This window comes from Mizuhopecten yessoensis, unplaced genomic scaffold (assembly GCF_002113885.1).
Source record: "Mizuhopecten yessoensis strain PY_sf001 unplaced genomic scaffold, ASM211388v2 scaffold11155, whole genome shotgun sequence".
Classification (NCBI taxonomy): Eukaryota; Metazoa; Mollusca; class Bivalvia; order Pectinida; family Pectinidae; genus Mizuhopecten; species Mizuhopecten yessoensis.
The window spans coordinates 343,752-366,022 of NW_018408907.1; the positions used below are offsets into that span (position 1 = coordinate 343,752).

At 37.4% G+C, this 22,271-nt stretch overlaps 1 protein-coding gene and 1 long non-coding RNA gene across 2 annotated transcripts in view; both read right to left on the bottom strand.

Moving 5' to 3' along the window:
• Positions 1-653: 653 nt before the first annotated feature.
• LOC110467042 lies at positions 654-3,827 on the bottom strand. The gene is made up of 2 exons (XR_002464795.1): positions 1,991-3,827; positions 654-1,949 (listed from the first exon to the last, which is right to left on the bottom strand). It is a non-coding gene; the product is annotated as an uncharacterized LOC110467042 (long non-coding RNA).
• A 7-nt stretch (positions 3,828-3,834) lies between these two features.
• The window catches only part of LOC110467041 (integrator complex subunit 3-like), a 33,404-nt gene continuing 14,967 nt past the window's right edge, over positions 3,835-22,271 (bottom strand). The window contains exons 20-32 of the mRNA XM_021523906.1: positions 21,869-21,913; positions 21,059-21,178; positions 20,529-20,622; positions 19,393-19,452; positions 19,046-19,114; positions 18,614-18,689; positions 17,288-17,401; positions 11,659-11,707; positions 10,944-11,111; positions 10,469-10,566; positions 8,650-8,722; positions 7,963-8,152; positions 3,835-5,689 (exon numbers count right to left, since the gene is read on the bottom strand). Coding sequence (XP_021379581.1) covers positions 5,621-5,689; positions 7,963-8,152; positions 8,650-8,722; positions 10,469-10,566; positions 10,944-11,111; positions 11,659-11,707; positions 17,288-17,401; positions 18,614-18,689; positions 19,046-19,114; positions 19,393-19,452; positions 20,529-20,622; positions 21,059-21,178; positions 21,869-21,913 — 1,225 coding nt within the window. The 3' untranslated portion in view covers positions 3,835-5,620. The remainder of the gene's footprint in view (positions 5,690-7,962; positions 8,153-8,649; positions 8,723-10,468; positions 10,567-10,943; positions 11,112-11,658; positions 11,708-17,287; positions 17,402-18,613; positions 18,690-19,045; positions 19,115-19,392; positions 19,453-20,528; positions 20,623-21,058; positions 21,179-21,868; positions 21,914-22,271) is intronic.

Here is a 22,271-nt window from a genome sequence, read left to right on the forward strand (position 1 = left end):
GATATACAAGGGGGTATATCGCACTGAGATCTACAAACATGGAAAGATTCAGCAAATGTTATGAAGCCGTTTTTTTCGTACTCAAATCGCTGTTATATGCGTCAAATTAGCTGCATTAAGCTGTGTTATCATTTCGTTCCAAGGAACGATAACAGAGTTATCGCCCCTACTACACTTCATTCTTTACTGAGAGATAAACTGGTTCCAATAAAACAGTCCAGTCAGGTATGAGACGCCCCTGATCAAAACATGCGAAACCCAAATGTGTCCATACTCTGCATCCCAGATTGGGTTACAAGTCGGTAAATAGTACATTGTTTTTATCCACTTATCATGCTTTAAAAGCTGCAAATGATATATAATATATGTTTGCATTCATTTAAAAAAAAAAATGTGTATGTATATGCAGTGTTTGTTACAGATGTATGTACATTTTGGCTGTCCTACTGAAACCCCATTGTATCGCTAGCCCCGTTATACTACCAAAATTGGCACGGGACAAAAGGTAACGGTATAAAGGGGGACTACTGTTTGTATAATATGTCAATGTTTTCACAAGTGTATTTACACCGATTAAAGAAATGAGTCATTAGCAAAACAGTTTCGAGTCTAAGGTAAAAATAGTTGTAGGAACAAACAAGTGTAAAACAGTGTTACATTTACAATGGTATAATGATACAATTTATTGCATGTAAAGATCATGAAGTAACAAATGATGGCTGACAACGTGAACTAAGGTCTGTCCACATCAAACTAGTGATGGCCGACAACGTGAACTAACGTCTGTCTACATCAAACTAGTGATGGCTGACAACGTGAACTGACGTCTGTCTACATCAAACTAGTGATGGCCGACAACATGAACTGACGTCTGTCTACATCAAACTAGTGATGGCCGACAACATGAACTGACATCTGTCTACATCAAACTAGTGATGACTGACAACGTGAACTAACGTCTGTCTACATCAAACTAGTGATGGCTGACAACATGAACTGACATCTGTCTACATCAAACTAGTGATGGCTGACAACAAGAACTAACATCTGTCCACATAAAAAAGTGATGGCCAACAACGAGAACTGACGTCTGTCTACATCAAATAAGTGATGGCTGACAACGAGAACTGTCGTCTGTCTACATCAAAATAGCGATGGCTGACAACGAGACCTATATCAACATCCAATAAGTGATGTGTGACCACAAGTGACCTATGTCAACATCAAAAAAGTGATGTGTGATGAAAACTGACGCAAGTCAACATCAAATAACTTAAATGATGACAACTCATGTGTGTCATCAAATTAATGATGTGTGACAACCGACACCTGTCCACATCAAACAAGTCATGTGTGACAACAACTGATGTATGTCAACATCAAGTAAGTAATGTGTGACCATTACATACAACGTATGTCAACATCAAGTAAGTAATGTGTGATCATTACATACGATGTATGTCAACATCCAGTAAGTAATGTGACCATTACATACGACGTATGTCAACATCAAGTAAGTAATGTGACCATTACATACGACGTATGTCAACATCAAGTAAGTAATGTGACCATTACATACGACGTATGTCAACATCAAACAAGTCATGTGTGACATCAACTGACATATGTCAACATTAAGTAAATTGTGCATTTCAACATCAAATTATTGATGTGTGACCACATGTGACCTATGTCAACATCAAATAAGTGATGTGCGACCACATGTGACCTATCAGATGTCAACATCAAATAAGTGATGTGTGACCACATGTCACCTATGTCAACATCAAATAAGTGATGTGCGACTACAAGTGACCTATCATATGTCAACATCAAATAAGTGATGGGTGACCACATGTGACCTATGTCAACATCAAATAAGTGATGTGCGACTACAAGTGACCTATCATATGTCAACATCAAATAAGTGATGGGTGACCACATGTGACCTATGTCAACATCAAATAAGTGATGTGAGACCACAAGTGACCTATGTCAACATCAAATAAGTGATGTGCGACCACAAGTGACCTATGTCAACATCAAATAAGTGATGTGTGACCACAAGTGACCTATCATATGTCAACATCAAATAAGTGATGTGCGACCACAAGTGACCTATGTCAACATCAAATAAGTGATGTGTGATTACTGATGTCACATGATGTGCGACAACAGGGACCGACATCTTTCCAAATCAAATAAGTAAAGCATGGCCATAAGGACTTCTGTTTGTTCATCAAAATGAAATGATTCATGATTTATTATTTTGATCTGTAAACAATGTAAAAACTAATTGTTCTTTACCTACCACCTATTCACATGTATCAGAATTCAACATTCTTCCTTGCTTTTTAAACACGTGTAGACAACATTTGCTTTCAAGTGTACATGACTGTATGCATGTACACAGCTTCAACACACACATACACAACTTACACAGAGTAAACAATCTACGAGTGTACAAACAACTGTCGAACACCTGTCAAACACCTGTCAAACAACTGTCAAACACCTGTCAAACACCTGTCAAACACCTGTCAAACACCTGTCAAACAACTGTCAAACAACTGTCAAACAACTGTCAAACACCTGGCTGACAGATACTTGTGTTCTACAATTGTTACTCTAGATATCAAAGTAATTTAAACAGCACTTAACATTTGTACAAAATCCCATATCTAGTACCTGAAATATCGAGAATCTGGGATTTCATATACAGCAACTTTACCTTGTCACATCACAATACATTTTAGTTTTGTACTAAATCATTTACCGTAGTTTTCTTTTTACCTGGTAACTAAAATTCAATAAAGCAGTAAAAGCGGAAAGCAAAACTAATCTCACTTTTTGTTTTTATTACTAATGGTTATTCATGATCAATGCAAACAGAACTTTTTCATTAAAAGAGATTCGACATGTTATTTCAAAATTCAAAACACTTAAAAATAGCCTGAAAAGCTTCTGGATCCAGAGACAATCAAAGTTGTTAATGTTGGGTAATAGTGATCTTTGTTTCTATATGTTAAATAAGAATCTTTTCTTTGTATCATCACAGCATTGTACTCTTAGACAGACAATGCAAGGGTCAAATGGTTCTGTAGAGCTTTCACCTTATAAGCTAAATGTAACAACATCAATTCAAAATAAAATGATGTTTTAGTGAAAATTCTAACTCTAAAAACAACGACAGATTATGACCAGGAGCAGGAACTCTAATGCTTTGTTGCGTTCTACTGTAAAAGCATATATTTTCGTTAGGGTTAAATTTCGTTGTTTTTGTATGGGGACAAATTTGTTGGAATTATATTTCGTGGAATCTCAATAATTTAAAACCCTGTACTTTTTTTTCTGGTAAATAAGAAGTTTAAATTGACAAGCGTGACGACACAGTGCAGGTAAATATATAGTACAGGTGATATAAGACCGGGCAAGATTTACTCACTCGATGGGTAATGGTCAAATCCATCATGCTCAATATTTTACATACAAAGAGCGATGTAACTGTGTTACAAATATAACGCTTGATTGACACGCTGTTGTTTTAAGTGTTTACCTCTGTGCCTGTAACGATAGTTACACCATTAATCATGACTTGTGTCTTAATGTAAATACAATATGGATTTGTGATTAAATTTAGTACTTTATTTCATATTTTCGTTAAGGGTATATTTTGTGTGTTTAAAAAGTTTGTTGGGATTATATTTCGCGGTTTTTATAAACGAAAAACGAAATTAATTTCCCAACGAAATATTATGCTTTTACAGTATCTTGAAATTACTCTTGGAAAAGACGTCAATATCTCATGAGACAGAGGGCGTGGCCATATCAGAGTGAACCTCAAAATATAATGCTTCTTCTGAATCTTTTGTACTACGTTTGATTATTCTTAAAGAAAATGATGACAGACAGACAGACAAATACATATTGGCATACTATTAATTGGCCCTTTGAGCCTAGACTTATACATACCTAAATGTATATATAATATTATGAAAATATTGAAATATTGAATATGTTGAAAATGCACGAGATGCTGCCTCTGTGTAACATGTTCAATTTGTCCCGCTGTTGTCCAGGTGTGTTTACAAAGTAACAGAAACATACAGTTGTACACCACTGTGTAGATCTAAACAGATATTTTTGGTCAATAGACAACCCCATATATATTTATATAGGGCAACAATTCATAGATCAAAGTTCCAAGTAAACACATGACAATGGGCACATGTCTTAATTCAAGTTAAAGTTCCATAGTAACACAAATTACCAGTGTTAATATCCCCATCCAAGGTCAAAGTTCAGGGGTCGCACACACATCTGATCACTGTTACTGATAGTTTCATCCATCGTCTAAGTTCCAGGGTCACACATACAGCTACGGTCACCAATATTTTCATCCAAGGTCAAAACTCCAGTGTCAACACATGTGGGTTTACAGTTACTGAAGATTTGATCCAAGGTCAAAGTTCCAGGGTCACACATACAGCTACTGTGACAGGACATACATATTCAGGGTCAAAGTTCAAGGGTCACACATACCCAATGTAACTGTCGGTCCTGTTCATAGTCGATGACTTTTTTTGTGAATTCTTTGAAAAACTGTATGGAGTTTTTAATCTCCAGAATTTTTCCTTTTATTGGAATAATTGTGTGAAATTTCAGATGTACCATTGAAATCCAGCATGAAACTGCTTCATTTCACATTGAGTTAAGTGACACTGTCACTTTAAAAGTTAAAAACAGGCTATAACATTTTATTTAATTAAGTCGCACACATCACCTAATATTGTAACAACCATCCCTAGGTCTAATATTGAGATAAGGATCACACAGCCACTGGACTTATCTTTTATACCGAGACACAGAGAGCAGTCACCATACCATCGTTATCCTGGATATTGAGACACAAATGATGTCACAGTTGATGAACAATCCCAGCCTTGATATTGAGACACGAATGACATCACAGTAGATGGACCATCCAAGCCTTGATATTGAGACACGAATGATGTTACAGTTGATGTACCATCCGAGCCTTGATATTGAGACACTAAAGATGTCAAATTTTATTGGACCATCCGAGCCTTAAAATTGAGACACGAATGACATCCCAGTTGTTGGACCATCCAAGTCTTGATACCGTGACCAAGACATCAGTCACTGGACCATGCCTAGCCTTGACATAGAGACACGAATGACGCCACAGGACCATCCGTAGCTTAAAGTCTGTGCAATTCATGGGACTTTTCCTTGCTTTAAGAATCTGCAATTCATTGGACCATTCATTGCCTATATACTGTGAAAGTCATAGCAGGATGCCTAGCCCTGATACTGCCAAGACAAGGATGCCAGTGACTGAATCATCTCTATCTGCAATACTTGGTCACTGTATGATGCCTAGCCTCAATACTTCTTGAATGGCCAGTAAAATGACCATGCCGAGAATTGATAGAGATACAAGCTCCAGTCACTGAAATATTAGGAATATGTTCCACAAAGATACCACACCGTCCCTAGTCTTGAGATCTAGTGGCAGGGGTTCTTTCCAAAAAAATTCAGAAAATTGTCGGATCTTTGTAACCGAGGCACTGATATCACAGTTCAGGCTTCCTGCCCACTACTCACTGTCCTCGCCCACAGGAATGGCTTTCTTCCTTTTCTTTGCTCTTGGTTTAATTTCCTCATCCTACAGCAGAGAAGAGATACCAATTAAAAAATAAATTAATGTATAAATAACAAACCACTTTCGCTTTCCTCTCTTACTGTCTATTTCCCTGATTTACAACTGTACAGTAACTGTAATACTATCTCCCTGACATACCACTGTAATATTATCTCCCTGATGTACCACTGTAGTACTATCTCCCTGACATACCACTGTAACATTATCTCCCTGACGTACCACTGTAGTACTATCTCCCTGACGTACCACTGTAGTACTATCTCCCTGACATACCACTGTAACACTATCTCCCTGACATACCACTGTAACACTATGTCCCTGACATACCACTATAACACTATGTCCCTGACGTACCACTGTAATACTATGTCCCTGACGTACCACTGTAATACTATCTCCCTGATGTACCACTGTAATACTATCTCCCTGATGAACCACTGTAATACTATGTCCCTGACATACCACTGTAACACTATCTCCCTGACATACCACTATAACACTATGTCCCTGACGTACCACTGTAATACTATGTCCCTGACGTACCACTGTAATACTATGTCCCTGACGTACCACTGTAATACTATCGCCCTGACATACCACTGTAACATTATCTCCCTGACATACCACTGTAGTACTAACTCCCTGACATACCACTGTAACACTATGTCCCTGACATACCACTATAACACTATGTCCCTGACGTACCACTGTAATACTATGTCCCTGACGTACCACTGTAATACTATGTCCCTGACGTACCACTGTAATACTATCTCCCTGACATACCACTGTAACATTATCTCCCTGACGTACCACTGTAATACTAACTCTCTGACGTACCACTGTAATACTATCTCCCTGACATACCACTGTAATACTAACTCCCTGCCGTACCACTGTAACACTATCTCCCTGACTTACAAATGTAACACTACCTCTGTCTCCCTGACTTACCAATATAACACTATCTCCCTGACTTACCAATGTTACACTACCTCTGTCTCCCTTACTTACCAATGTAACACTCCCTCTGTCTCCCTAACTTACCAATGCAACACTACCTCTGTCTCCCTTACTTACCAATGTAACACTATCGCCCTGACTTACCAATGAAACCTACCTCTGTCTCCCTGACTTACCAATGTTACACTACCTCTGTCTCCCTTACTTACCAATGTAACACTCCCTCTGTCTCCCTAACTTACCAAAGTAACACTACCTCTGTCTCCCTGACTTACCTATGAAACACTATCTCCCTGGCTACCAATGTAACACTATCTCCCTGACTGACCAATGTAACACTACCTCTGTCTTCCTCACTTACCAATGTAACACTAACACTATCTCCCTGACATACCACTCTAATACTAACTCCCTGACGTACCACTGTAGTACTATGTCCCTGACATACCACTGTAGTACTAACTCCCTGACATACCACTGTAACATTATCTCCCTGACATACCACTCTAATACTAACTCCCTGACGTACCATTGTAATACTATGTCCCTGACATACCACTATAACACTATGTCCCTGACGTACCACTGTAGTACTATGTCCCTGACATACCACTGTAGTACTAACTCCCTGACATACCACTGTAGTACTAACTCCCTGACATACCACTGTAATACTAACTCCCAGACGTACCACTGTAATACTATGTCCCTGACATACCACTGTAGTACTAACTCCCTGACATACCACTGTAATTCTAACTCCCTGACGTACCATTGTAATACTATGTCCCTGACATACCACTGTAGTACTAACTCCCTGACATACCACTGTAACACTACCTCCCTGACTTACCAATGAAACCTACCTCTGTCTCCCTGACTTACCTATGAAACACTATCTCCCTGACTTACAAATGTAACACTACCTCTGTCTTCCTTACTTACCAATGTAACACTCCCTCTGTCTTCCTCACTTACCAATGTAACACTACCTATTTTTCCCTGACTTACCAATGTACACTACCTCTGTCTCCCTGACTTACCTATGAAACACTATCTCCCTGGTTACCAATGTAACACTACCTATTTTTCCCTGACTTACCAATGTACACTACCTCTGTCTCCCTGACTTACCTATGAAACACTATCTCCCTGACTTACCACTGGAATACTAACTCCCTGACGTACCATTGTAATACTATGTCCCTGACTTACCAATGTAACCTACCCCCGTCCCCCTGACTTACCAATGTAACCCTACCTCTGTCTCCCTAACTTACCAATGTAACACTACCTCTGTCTCCCTAACTCACCTCACTGCTTTCTGTAGCACTATCACTATAGTCCTGAGGTTGTTTCTTTGATTTGTTGATACGACAAAGTCGATTATCTATTCCCATGGCCGCACTAGCACTTGCAGCTTTTCTAACAGGCAGTCCTCTCAGCACTCGTGTTGTTCTCACATCCTCTATGTCCTCTGCCAGGGCCAAGAGGTCGCCATACCTAGAGGCAATCAAACATTTACTCGTCATACAAATATATTAGCTGTTTGTACATATTGAGATCACAAGCTAGTTCAAACTTCTATCCTGGTTGACAGATTGTTTTTAATTAAATCAAACTGATAATTTTGCAATAATTATGAAGCAAGGTCTGTCAACTTTTACATTAATCACACTTGTTGTTCTGGATGGAAGCATGCAGGGGGTCTTGATGAGGGAGGAAGCTGGAGAAAAGCCACATGGCGGGCAGGTGACCCCATACTTGATATACAGCTGTGGGTAATGAGCGATTAACTTCGTTTACGGATGACTAACATACCTGATTTTAGAAAGCTATTGGTTAAATGGTACACATCCACCTCAGAGTTTGAATAAAACACAATCAGGCATTCTTTGAATTATAAAGACAGAGGACTGGACTGAACATGTAGCCTTATTTGACCTACCATGTAGCATTAAAAAGATTTTCACATTACCTCAGATCTGACGGTAACTCACCTTGTCTTGAGAGATTCACTGGCAGACTGCTGTATTTGCTGTAAAGCTTGCTGAATGTTTTCATTGTTCAAAACTGAAACAAAGGATAGAATCAAGAAATGAATAAACCCTCAAATTCATACGAATTACACACTAAGAACATACAAATTACACACTAAGAACATACAATCTTATACACCAAGAACATACAATCTTACACACCAAGAACATACAAATTAAACGCTAAGAACATACAATCTTACACACTAAGAACATACAAATTACACACTAAGAACATACAAATTACACACTAAGAAAATGAATTAAGAGAGGGTACATGATATATTGTGGAACAAATTTTCTATGAGTCACTTTCCAAAAAATTGTGTTAAAAACACTTGTATGTATTCGAACTGTAATTGCACACTAACACGATTTGAAGACCCTTTTTTGTTTCAGGTCACATTTGTTTTAATATGGCTGAGTACTTTGGGCAATTTACAGTCCCCCATATCCTGACAAAGTTTAAATTTGATAACAAAATTGAACTGTAACACTATCTACAGTGAGTCACGTGAAACCCAAATTTCAGTACAAAACACTCCACAAACCCAAAAGAAAGAGTAGACTTACATATGTTACGACATACATGTTGTATGTGGTCGAGATGTGAGGGTAGACTTACATGATATGTTGCGATATACATGGTGTATGTGGTCGAGATGTGAGGGTAGACTTGCATGATATGTTACGACACACATGGTGTATGTGGTCAAGATGTGAGGGTAGACTTACATGATATGTTACGACACACATGTCGTATGTGGTTGAGATGTGAGGGTAGACTTACATGATATGTTACGATATACATGGTGTATGTGGTCGAGATGTGAGGGTAGACTTACATGATATGTTACGACACACATGTCGTATGTGGTCGAGATGTGAGGGTAGACTTACATGATATGTTACGACACACATGTCGTATGTGGTCGAGATGTGAGGGTAGACTTACATGATATGTTACGACACACATGTCGTATGTGGTCGAGATGTGAGGGTAGACTTACATGATATGTTACGACACACATGTCGTATGTGGTCGAGATGTGAGGGTAGACTTACATGATATGTTACGACACACATGTCGTATGTGGTCGAGATGTGAGGGTAGACTTACATGATATGTTACGACACACATGTCGTATGTGGTCGAGATGTGAGGGTAGACTTACATGATATGTTACGACACACATGTCGTATGTGGTCGAGATGTGAGGGTAGACTTACATGATATGTTACGACACACATGTCGTATGTGGTCGAGATGTGAGGGTAGACTTACATGATATGTTACGACACACATGTCGTATGTGGTCGAGATGTGAGGGTAGACTTACATGATATGTTACGACACACATGTCGTATGTGGTCGAGATGTGAGGGTAGACTTACATGATATGTTACGACACACATGTCGTATGTGGTCGAGATGTGAGGGTAGACTTACATGATATGTTACGACACACATGTCGTATGTGGTCGAGATGTGAGGGTAGACTTACATGATATGTTACGACACACATGTCGTATGTGGTCGAGATGTGAGGGTAGACTTACATGATATGTTACGACACACATGTCGTATGTGGTTGAGATGTGAGGGTAGACTTACATGATATGTTACGACACACATGTCGTATGTGGTCGAGATGTGAGGGTAGACTTACATGATATGTTACGACACACATGTCGTATGTGGTTGAGATGTGAGGGTAGACTTACATGATATGTTACGACACACATGTCGTATGTGTTCGAGATGTGAGGGTAGACTTACATGATATGTTACGACACACCTGTCGCATGTGGTCAAGATGTGACAGTACTTGTTCTACACTGGCATTCTCTTTCTTAGAAGATGCTGTTGACCCAGTCCTGAATCGAAAAAAAATAAAATTACATTTACTTTTTAAAAAAGAATAGACACTTAAATATCTATCAAAGATTTAAATGCTGTAGTAAATGTCCCATGCAAGTTTTTTTCTTATTTTTGTAAGCTTTAATCTGTAAGAATTTATATATACTATATATAGAATTGATGAAGAATACTGTATTTTGCATATAGTAAGCTGAAGGAGCCTTGTCCTTCGATAGTAGGTTAAATGATGATGTTACTTATTCCATAATTCTATCAAATGCAGGAAAAGCGATTTCCAGATTTGTCATTCACCTACAACAGCTGTTTGACAATAGTGACAAGCTTACTCCTGAACATGAAGTTTTACTGGTTAATTAGAGTAAAGAGCACTTACCTTTGTCTCTTTTTAGGTGTGCTGTTTAGCTTGTTCACCTGTGACAAGATAAGATCGGCCAACTTGTCCTCAAACTCTTGGGCCCAGTACTTGAGGATAGATACTGTGAAAAAGTCATGCTTTTTACAGTCGCGGCAAAGGACTGGCCGCAGTAGGTCTGCTGATGGTCTGTAATTCATAAAAGGCATCACCCGATGTCAAATTCAAAAGCCAAGGATTTTTATTTCTGCCTATTCTTTTTGGGTAAGAAGAGCGGTATTCATTTTCAAGCCTACCATTGTCCACAAAATCTTTTATCTACACAAGCGGTAAACTTGTGATCTTATTTCTTTTCAACAAGAGAGCTGATGTTCTGTCTATCTTTTCATAGAAACAGAATGGTAGTCAAAGTAGAGGAAACAGATAAAGTACAATCAAAATAGATTCCTTTCATATGTATCTTGTTTAACCCATTCACCCCTAAAGTCACATTTGAACCTTACCAAATCAAAGACTGGGCAAGTTCAGTTTGTAAATGTAGGGGTGAATGAGTTAAATAAAGATTGGCAGGTGGAATAATCAGGGACGGCTCGTTAACTAGTTATCTTGTATTCTGGATGCATATTTTAAGGAAATAAATTTCTTTGAAGCAACAGTTTGGTCTTATTCAGCTGGAGAACTTTTTGTCAGGATTAAAACTCTGATTAATGTTTTGTTGTACAAGACTCCTACTTACCCTTCCATCTTCAACAGAACCAGCACACTGGACATGGCTTCTGCATGACCTGTAATCACACAAGAATTATGCGTAATTATATGTGTCGCCTGTCCCGCTTTGTCAATATAATAAGCATTTGACATAGTACATAAGGAAACGGACCTAAACGCAAAATCATAACATTGATTTTTTTTAAAGTCCAGAAATTTCAGGTTTTTATCCGAAAAAGTGCAGAAATCCATGAAATGTTTTTAGAGTAGTAGGCTCTACTTCCCATGATACATGTATGATTGAGGGGTTTGGTTGGTGTAGCTCTTATACTTTGTCAGAAAGAGCCTAATATGCAAGGGCTAAACGCAAAACCTTAACGTTGAGTTAAGTCCAGGAATTTGAGGTTTTTAGCCCAAAAATACAGAAATCGTTAAAATGATAGTAAAGAGTGTAATGCATTCAGCTATACATCCCATGATACATGTATGACCCAAGTTTGGTTGCTCTAGCATTTATACTTTGTCAGAAACAGCCTAATATGTAAGAGCTAAACGCAAAACCTTAACGTTGAGTTTCTTTCTAAGCCCAGAAATTTGAGGTTTTTACCAAAAAAATGCAGAAATCAATGAAATGTTTTTAGCGCAGTAGACTCCACTACCCATGCTTCATCTTTGATCGAGGTTTTGTTGGTGTAGCTTTGTCAAAAACAGAGCTAAACGCAAAACCTTAACATTGTTGACGCTGCCGTCACTGTCGGAAAAGCAACGCCTATGTGTCTTTCCAACATCCGTCATAGGCGACACAAAAATGGTATCAGTACTCCCGATAGAACAACATACATTGTATGGACATCGTACAAATGCTTACCATATAGAGAACGTGGATGTATACAGTATAACTTGACAGACTTATTTATAGACATCATACCTACATCATATGGAGCACCAGAAGGTATACAGTATGACCTGACAGATGTGTAGAAATCATACAAACTTGTACTGTATGGAGTATGGGGATGAATATTGTATAATCTGACACACACACAGAAATCATACAAACTTGTACTGTAAGGAGTGTGGGGATGAATATCGTATAATCTCACACACACACAGAAATCATACAAACTTGTATTGTATGGAGTATGGGGATGAATATCATATAATCTGACACACACACAGAGAAATCATACAAACTTGTACTGTATGGAGTGTGGGGATGAATATCATATAATCTGACACACAGAAATCATACAAACTTGTACTGTATGGAGTGTGGGGATGGATATCGTATAATATGACACACACACAGAAATCATACAAACTTGTATCGTATCGAGTATGGGGATGAATATCGTATAATCTGACACACACATAGAAATCATACAAACTTGTACTGTATGGAGTGTGGGGATGAATGACGTATAATATGACACACAGAAATCATATAAACTTGTTTTGTAGGGAGTGTGGGGATGAATATCGTATAATCTCACACACATATAGAAATCATACAAACTTGTACTGTAAGGAGTGTGGGGATGAATATCGTATAATATGACACACAGAAATCATATAAACTTGTTTTGTAGGGAGTGTGGGGATGAATATCGTATAATCACACACACACACACAAATCATACAAACTTGCATTGTAGGGAGTGTGGGCATAGATATCGTATAATCTGACACACACACAGAAATCATACAAACTTGTATTGTAGATAATCTGACACACACACAGAAATCATACAACCTTGTATCGTATCGAGTATGGGGATGAATATCGTATAATCTGACACACACACGGAAATCATACAAACTTGTATTGTATGGAGGGTGGGGATGGATATCGTATAATATGACACACGCAGAAATCATACAAACTTGTATTGTATGGAGGGTGGGGATGGATATCGTATAATATGGCACACACAGAAATCATACAAACTTATTTTGTAAGGAGTGCGGGAATGAATGTCTTATAATCAAACAGACACATATAAATCATACAAACTTGTACTGTATGTAGTAAGGTGATGAATATCGTATAATCTGAAAATCATACAAACTTGTACTGTATGGGGTAAGGTGATGAATATCGTATAATCTGAAAATCATACAAACTTGTACTGTATGAAGTGTGGGGATGAATATCATATAATCTGATACACACAAGGAAATCATACAAACTTGTACTGTATAGAGTAAGGGGATGAATATCGTATAATCAGACACACACACAGAAATCATACAAACGTGTACTGTATGGAGTGTGGGGATGAGTATCATACAATCTGACACACACAGAAATCATACGAACTTGTACTGTATGGAGTGTGGGGAGGAATATCATATAATCTGACACACAGAAATCATACAAACTTGTTTTGTAGGGAGTGTGGGGATGAATATCGTATAATCTAACACACACACAGAAATCATACAAACTTGAACTGTATGGAGTGTGGGGATGAATATCGTATAATATGACACACAGAAATCATATAAACTTGTTTTGTAGGGAGTGTGGGGATGAATATCGTATAATATGACACACAGAAATCATATAAACTTGTTTTGTAGGGAGTGTGGGGATGGATATCGAATAATATGACACACGCAGAAATCATACAAACTTGTATTGTAGATAATCTGACACACACACAGAAATCATACAACCTTGTATCGTATCGAGTATGGGGATGAATATCGTATAATCTGAAACACACACAGAAATCATACAAACTTTTAACGTATGGAGTATGGGGATGGATATCGTATAATATGACACACGCAGAAATCATACAAACTTGTATTGTATGGAGGGTGGGGATGGATATCGTATAATATGGCACACACAGAAATCATACAAACTTGAACTGTATGGAGTGTGGGGATGAATATAGTATAATCTCACACACATACAGAAATCATACAAACTTGTACTGTATGGAGCGTGGGGATGGATATCGTATAATATGGCACACACAGAAATCATACAAACTTATTGTGTAGGGAGTGTTGGGATGAATGTCGTATAATATGACACACAGAAATCATATAAACTTGTTTTGTAGGGAGTGTGGGGATGGATATTGTATAATCTAACAAACACAGAAATCATACAAACTTATTTTGTAAGGAGTGCGGGAATGAATGTCTTATAATCAAACAGACACATATAAATCATACAAACTTGTACTGTATGGGGTAAGGTGATGAATATCGTATAATCTGACACACGCACAGAAATCATACAAACTTGTACTGTATGAAGTGTGGGGATGAATATCATATAATCTGATACACACAAGGAAATCATACAAACTTGTACCGTATGGAGTGTGGGGATGGATATCGTATAAGATGACACACACAGAAATCATACAAACTTTTAACGTATGGAGTGTGGGGATGGATATCGTATAATATGACAGACACAGAAAACATTCAAACTTGTACTGTATGGAGGGTGGGGATGAATATCGTATAATCTGACACACGCACAGAAATCATACAAACTTGTACTGTAAGGAGTGTGGGGATGAATATCGTATAATCTGAAACACACACAGAAATCATACAAACTTTTAACGTATGGAGTGTGGGGATGGATATCGTATAATATGGCACACACAGAAATCATACAAACTTATTGTGTAGGGAGTGTTGGGATGAATGTCGTATAATATGACACACAGAAATCATATAAACTTGTTTTGTAGGGAGTGTGGGGATGAATATCGTATAATCACACACACACACAGAAATCATACAAACGTGTACTGTATGGAGTGTGGGGATGAGTATCATACAATCTGACACACACAGAAATCATACGAGCTTGTACTGTATGGAGTGTGGGGATGGATATAGTATAATATGACAGACACAGAAATCATACAAACTTGTGCTGTATGGAGTGTGGGGATGAATGTCGTATAATATGACACACAGAAATCATACAAACTTGTATTGTAGATAATCTGACACACACACAGAAATCATACAAACTTGTACTGTATGGAGTAAGGTGATGAATATCGTATAATCTGACACACACACAGAAATCATACAAACTTGCATTGTATGGAGTGTGGGGATGAATATCGTATAATCTCACACACATACAGAAATCATACAAACTTATACTGTATGGAGTGTGGGGATGGATATCGTATAATATGACAGACACAGAAATCATACAAACTTGTACTGTATGGAGTGTGGGGATGAATGTCGTATAATATGACACACAGAAATCATACAAACTTGTATTGTAGGGAGTGTGGGGATGGATATTGTATAAGATGACGCACACAGAAATCATACAAACTTGTACTGTATGGAGTATGGGGATGAATATCGTATAATATGACACACAGAAATCATACAAACTTGTTTTGTAGGGAGTGTGGGGATGAATATCGTATAATATGACACACAGAAATCATATAAACTTGTTTTGTAGGGAGTGTGGGGATGGATATCGTATAAGATGACACACACAGAAATCATACAAACTTGTATTGTAGGGAGTGTGGGGATGGATATCATACAATCTGACACACACATGGAAATCATACAAACTTGTATTATATGGAGAACAGGGATGAATATCATATAATACAACATACAAACATGTATTAAGTAAAAGATATTTACAGTATGTCATGACTGACAGAAATAAAAAAATGTGTATTGTATTTAGTACCAGGATATAATTAATGTTACCTCAGACGTACAGACGTCATACAATCATGTATCGTATGGAGTACACAGATGTTTACAGTATAACCTGACAGTCGTACAGACGTCATACAATCATGTATCGTATGGAGTACACGGACGTTTACAGTATAACCTGACAGTCGTACAGACGTCATACAATCATGTATCGTATGGAGTACACGGACGTTTACAGTATAACCTGACAGATGTACAGACGTCATACAATCATGTATCGTATGGAGTACACGGACGTTTACAGTATAACCTGACAGACGTACAGACGTCATACATTCATGTATCGTATGGAGTACACAGACGTTTACAGTATAACCTGACAGATGTACAGACGTCATACAATCATGTATCGTATGGGTTACAGACGTTTACAGTATAACCTGACAGATGTACAGACGTCATACAATCATGTATCGTATGGGTTACAGACGTTTACAGTATAACCTGACAGATGTACAGACGTCATACAATCATGTATCGTATGGACTACACAGACGTTTACAGTATAACCTGACAGATGTACAGACGTCATACAATCATGTATCGTATGGATTACAGACGTTTACAGTATAACCTGACAGACCTACAGATGTCATACAATCATGTATCGTATGGAGTACACAGACGTTTACAGTATAACCTGACAGACGTACAGACGTCATACAATCATGTATCGTATGGAGTACAGACGTTTACAGTATAACCTGACAGACGTACAGACGTCATACAATCATGTATCGTATGGAGTACACAGACGTTTACAGTATAACCTGACAGACGTAGACATCATACAATCATGTATCGTATGGAGTACAGACATTTACAGTATAACCTGACAGACCTACAGACGTCATACAATCATGTATCGTATGGAGTACACAGACGTTTACAGTATAACCTGACAGACGTACACATGAAGTCCAGTTTTGGCAGTATTGGCATGATGTACTCTACAGGGATGTTATGGGCCGTGATGAGCTGCCACAGAAAGTATTGCTCCAAGGTCTCCCAGTCCAGGCTGGCATCTGCAAGTATAATTGACCACATTGAAAATGATTCTTCTGCAAGGAATCAGCTTCAACATATTTTAATATATTTCTGCATTTTTCACTCACTCCCCCCCTCTCCCTCCCCAAACACACCCTTTTCTTGGTTCTCTCTATCAATGCGGGGCTAGAAATTAATTTTGAATACCACTAGTCAATTGGGATAGTTGTTTCCAATTTTTACTGATCCATGTGCGAATTCCCCTAACCCAATATTATTAAACAATATTATTATTCATTTGAGCTGGACTAGCATTTTTTTAACTACTAGTCCACCTGAAAAAATTTCACTAGTCTCAGACTATCGGGCTACCCCTTATTGTGTAGACCTGTAATGTCTGAATTTCTGTCTCACTTTCTACCCTTTCTACCACTCCCTGTGTTCTTCTCTTTGAATGTCTCTGGATCACCTCCCTTATCTTAGCTTGTGTCTCTGTTTGAAAATCTGTTGCTCTGTCTGTCTCTCACTTCTGTGTCCACTATTTAAGGGACATTAAACTAATTGCAACAGTTTTGAACTTTATATATTTTCCATTCTACCCTTACCTACAACTTTCCTATCTTTCTAATCATGATCTGTTCGCCAGGTTTCCCCGGTGCGGCCCTATGTGATCTTACTGTGTTGTCCAGCTCTTTACTGTTATACAGTATTTTCACACTTTTCATTGAGTTCTCTTGTTTTACCTGTTCAACATTTCATTTTCACCCTGAAGCGTATCACTATGATTTCTCAGTCAACCCTATGGTTTGACTGATAGCACGTGGAAAGAAACAATACAATGTCGTCAGGGGAACAAAAAACTATGACATCACAATCAGCTCTCGACTGGACAGGTCCATTGCAAATCAAGATAAAAGCACAGATTACAAATTCTGATTAATCAGCGTGTTCAAATATATTACTGAAATGACTGGAGAAAAAGAATCGTCTTCATGTTGAGGGTATGGCGGAGAAAACCCAACCCACAAGATGAGATTCTTGAATGTCTAGCCCTTAGCTTGAAGCAAGCCTTCGGTTAGACAATAAAGAATGTCAACCCTTGGGTTTCGAGATATCATCACGCCCTCACTGTACGGAAAGATTCTATAAACCACACCATACCACTTGATATCTTTCTCTCTGGACTAAGTGTTTACTCCTTCCCTGTACCCTTCATTTCAATCTCAGTCTCCTTTTAGTGTACTACTTACTCAAAACAGACAAAAAGGAATCCTTCCTGAACATAACTAGGTGTCCCTGGAGAATTTGACAAATCAGATCTTGAAGCTAAAAGAAATACAGAAATAGAAGCAAAGCAGGTAAGTCAATAAAACAGATATAACAATTTTCAGTTTTGAAATGGTGGAGTCAACAGTATTTGATAAATACAAGTTTTCATCAACAATATGGAAAGTTGTTGACAACCAGAAAAAAGACTTCTTTAAATCATTAGAGAGTTCTAAATTCTGATATATTCTCAGATTTTACAGGTTTTCATAATTTTCATTGAGTTGTAAGCCAGAAAATTGAGTTTTTTAAAACCAATAAAGCGTTCTAAATTCTAATTCACAGATTTCACAAGTTTACATGAATTCCACAGTATGTTAGTTGTTGGATTCTTTAGTTCAATCATCAGGTTTTACCTGTGTCCCATCAATAGCGGAAACTATCATATTCAGCAGCTCAGCGTTTCCAATAGCTATCCTTGGAAACTGAAATGTAAAACAGGTTTTAAGGATACCTTTATCATACTTTAATATCCTATTTCTATTTTTTCTAAGATATAAAGAGGAACTCTCCAAAATATTTAACTAACAATTAATTATTAGCAACTAAATATATTTGGATTTTGTCATTTCTTCAACTGTACATATTACATATTTACAGTTTCAGAATAAATAATTATCTTAAAAATGACATATATTTAAAAATGTTAACTTCATCATAAAGGAATAGGGTTGATGTAAAGTAAAGGAGTAACATTGCTTACATTGGTATAGATATCTGGCATTATAAACGTGAACAATCGGATATCGTCTTCTTGGGCCAGCTGAAACAACAAAGATTCACATTAATAAACAAAGAATCCCATTCACATCAAGACCTAGGTTGGTGAGAATGGTATAAAAAATGTTGAACTTTTAATTTTGAAAAAGATGAAATATCAATAGAAAGAAAACATTTCACTGAATTTCACATCTATTAAATCTACATGAAAATGTGCCTGTGTGAATATTGCTGAATACATAATCCAGCAGCAGCAACAATTTCCATGTCGCAAATAGTTTCAAGAGTCAATATGCAATATAACAGTAGGTATTCATGGATGTCTTCTCAATTTTTTTGATTGTTTTCAACATTAAGCCAGTCAAATTTTATACACTTTACTTCAAAAACATTGCTATATCTAGATCTGTTTCAATTGCAGTTGCTATATATCTGTTCTAAAATGATTTAAAAGTTCATTAACCATTTTTTTATCAGCTTATTTTGCTGGCATTAAATTACCAGTCTTCAATTATAATCCTCTTTTTCTCCCACAGCCATTAGATTTCCTCACTCCCAACTCATTGGATACACCTGGTAGGAGTTGGTAAACATGATTGGCTACCCACTAGTGGGTAACACCCTGGAGGGTATTTCATTGGTCAATCTTCAACTTATGATTTGAAGTAACGATACTTAATGACATCATCTTCGATTTCATGGCAATTGTTTCCCTGATCGAAACAAACCGCAGCCTCCCAAAACACACATGCATACACTACACGCCTGCATCTTGCACACAGGGGAGGCAGTCCTTAAATGACCATAGCTGTTGATAGGACATTCAACAATACTAAACCAAACCAACCCTGATCGGAAACAGGAATAATGTATTCCCAAGAGAAACAAATGGTTTTCTAGATATAGTATCTGAATGTTGTGGAAGAAAAAAGTCCCAAAATTTGTGACGGTTGATTATCATGTTTATCTCTAACTCTCATTGGTTAATTTTCAAATTGTAAAAGACACTCGGTAAACTTTGTGTCTTGATACAATTTGAGAATTAACTGACTCGAGTTAGATAAACATGATAACCAAGTATCACTCGTTGGGGTGATGTACTTGTAGACAGTTACAAACCTTCAGGTCACTCATCAGACATGACTCCAGATCCTTGCTGTCTAGGCTTTTACAGAAATCTTTGTAGGAGCTCATCTTCTCATCGTTTACTTTCCTGTAAAGAGAAATTCTATTCTCAACATTTCCAAACAAGCATATTAAAATCTATCTAGTGATATTAAGAGGAATGATGTTCATTATTTTTTTATTTATTTTTTTGGGGGGGGGGGGGGATTCCTAAATTTCAGATGATTTGTGCCAGTACTTATTACTCTACTCAATATTTCCCAATAAGTATGAGGTCCACTTCAAATTAAGACACATCCATTACTATTTACTGAAATTTTATTCATATTATAATCATTTATGGAATACTACTAATGGGCCAATGAGAACTATGGAAAAGCTTGTATTTTTTAAAAGAGTTTCCAGATGATGTTCATCTTTAAACCTGACAACGGGGGGTATTGCTATCATAAGATTTGATGTAGTATAATGAAGAAAATTTTGGCTATATTTATTTAACTCAATTTGTTATTGGAGATGCATACCCAACTTTAACAAAGTACAGTAGGTGGTAGCCTATCCGCGGCTGTCTGCTGTACATTTCCCCGAGTAATTGTAACACAGGTTGACGGCTGGGATCCTCTTCTGACAGCGTACATAAAAATCTGTAGACAAAATAAATAAATGTGTATAATTGACAACATCTTAATGTTTCACGTGGCATTCACTCCAAAGAAGACTGTATCTTAATTCAATTGACAAATGAATATGATTTTGCAACAAAATAAATATGGAAGTCAGTAATTGACATACAATGAGTTGGGAGACAGTCTGCCGATATCTGGATGTTGTGGCGAAATATTTTGGGATCTGGAAATTTTGGCAAGGTTAACTTTGGCTCATTCAAACCAAAATATAGCCACATCCTAAATATCCTAAAGTACGGTAAGTGAGCAAGGAAAAGGTTGATGGTGTTTCTTTGGGGCTGGGGTTGGGTTAGCAGGCAAGGGTTGGGTTAGCAAGTAAGGGTTGGGTTACCAGGTAAGGGCCTTTAACCTGGATATAGGACAGGCATGGTCATTCTTAATGTGGCATGACCCATGTTCACAATTAATCGTGAAATACTCTCTGAGAAAATGGTTGAGCAAAGGGCTACTTCACATATGAATATACGGTATGAGAACAAGAGTTGGGTGAGAGGGGTGGGGGTTACTTTTAATTGATACCATCCAAGTGATTGGGTCTAAAATAACTAATATGTGTACAGTGGGCACAAGGAATTCTAGAATAGCCGTGATACAATATGACTAAACACAGTTTGATCTCCGACATAGGCATGGGAGTAGAAAACTTACCTAAACATTACAAATAATGGTGAACCTATTGAATCTTCTAAAGACCTGTAATACAAAAAAGAGATATTAAATAAGGAAATAACTGTGTATAATGGTCAGTAATGTGTATCAAAAGTGTTATTCTATTTATATACAATTATCATAACAATTTATAAGCCATTTCTTAATATTTTGTATATTGTAAACAAAAAAATATATTTTCCCCCGTTAAATTTTGTCGTTTTGCCTTTTAATACATTGTTCTCCATTAAATTCACTCAACAATTGTTGTTAACTTCACAGCTATGCAATATTAACATTATTGCACCTGTAATGGAATTTTTCCTTTCATTCTGGGATGGAAAGGGTGAAAACATAATGGTCCAGCAAAATTGTCCCCATTTACAGCAGGGATATGCAGTAA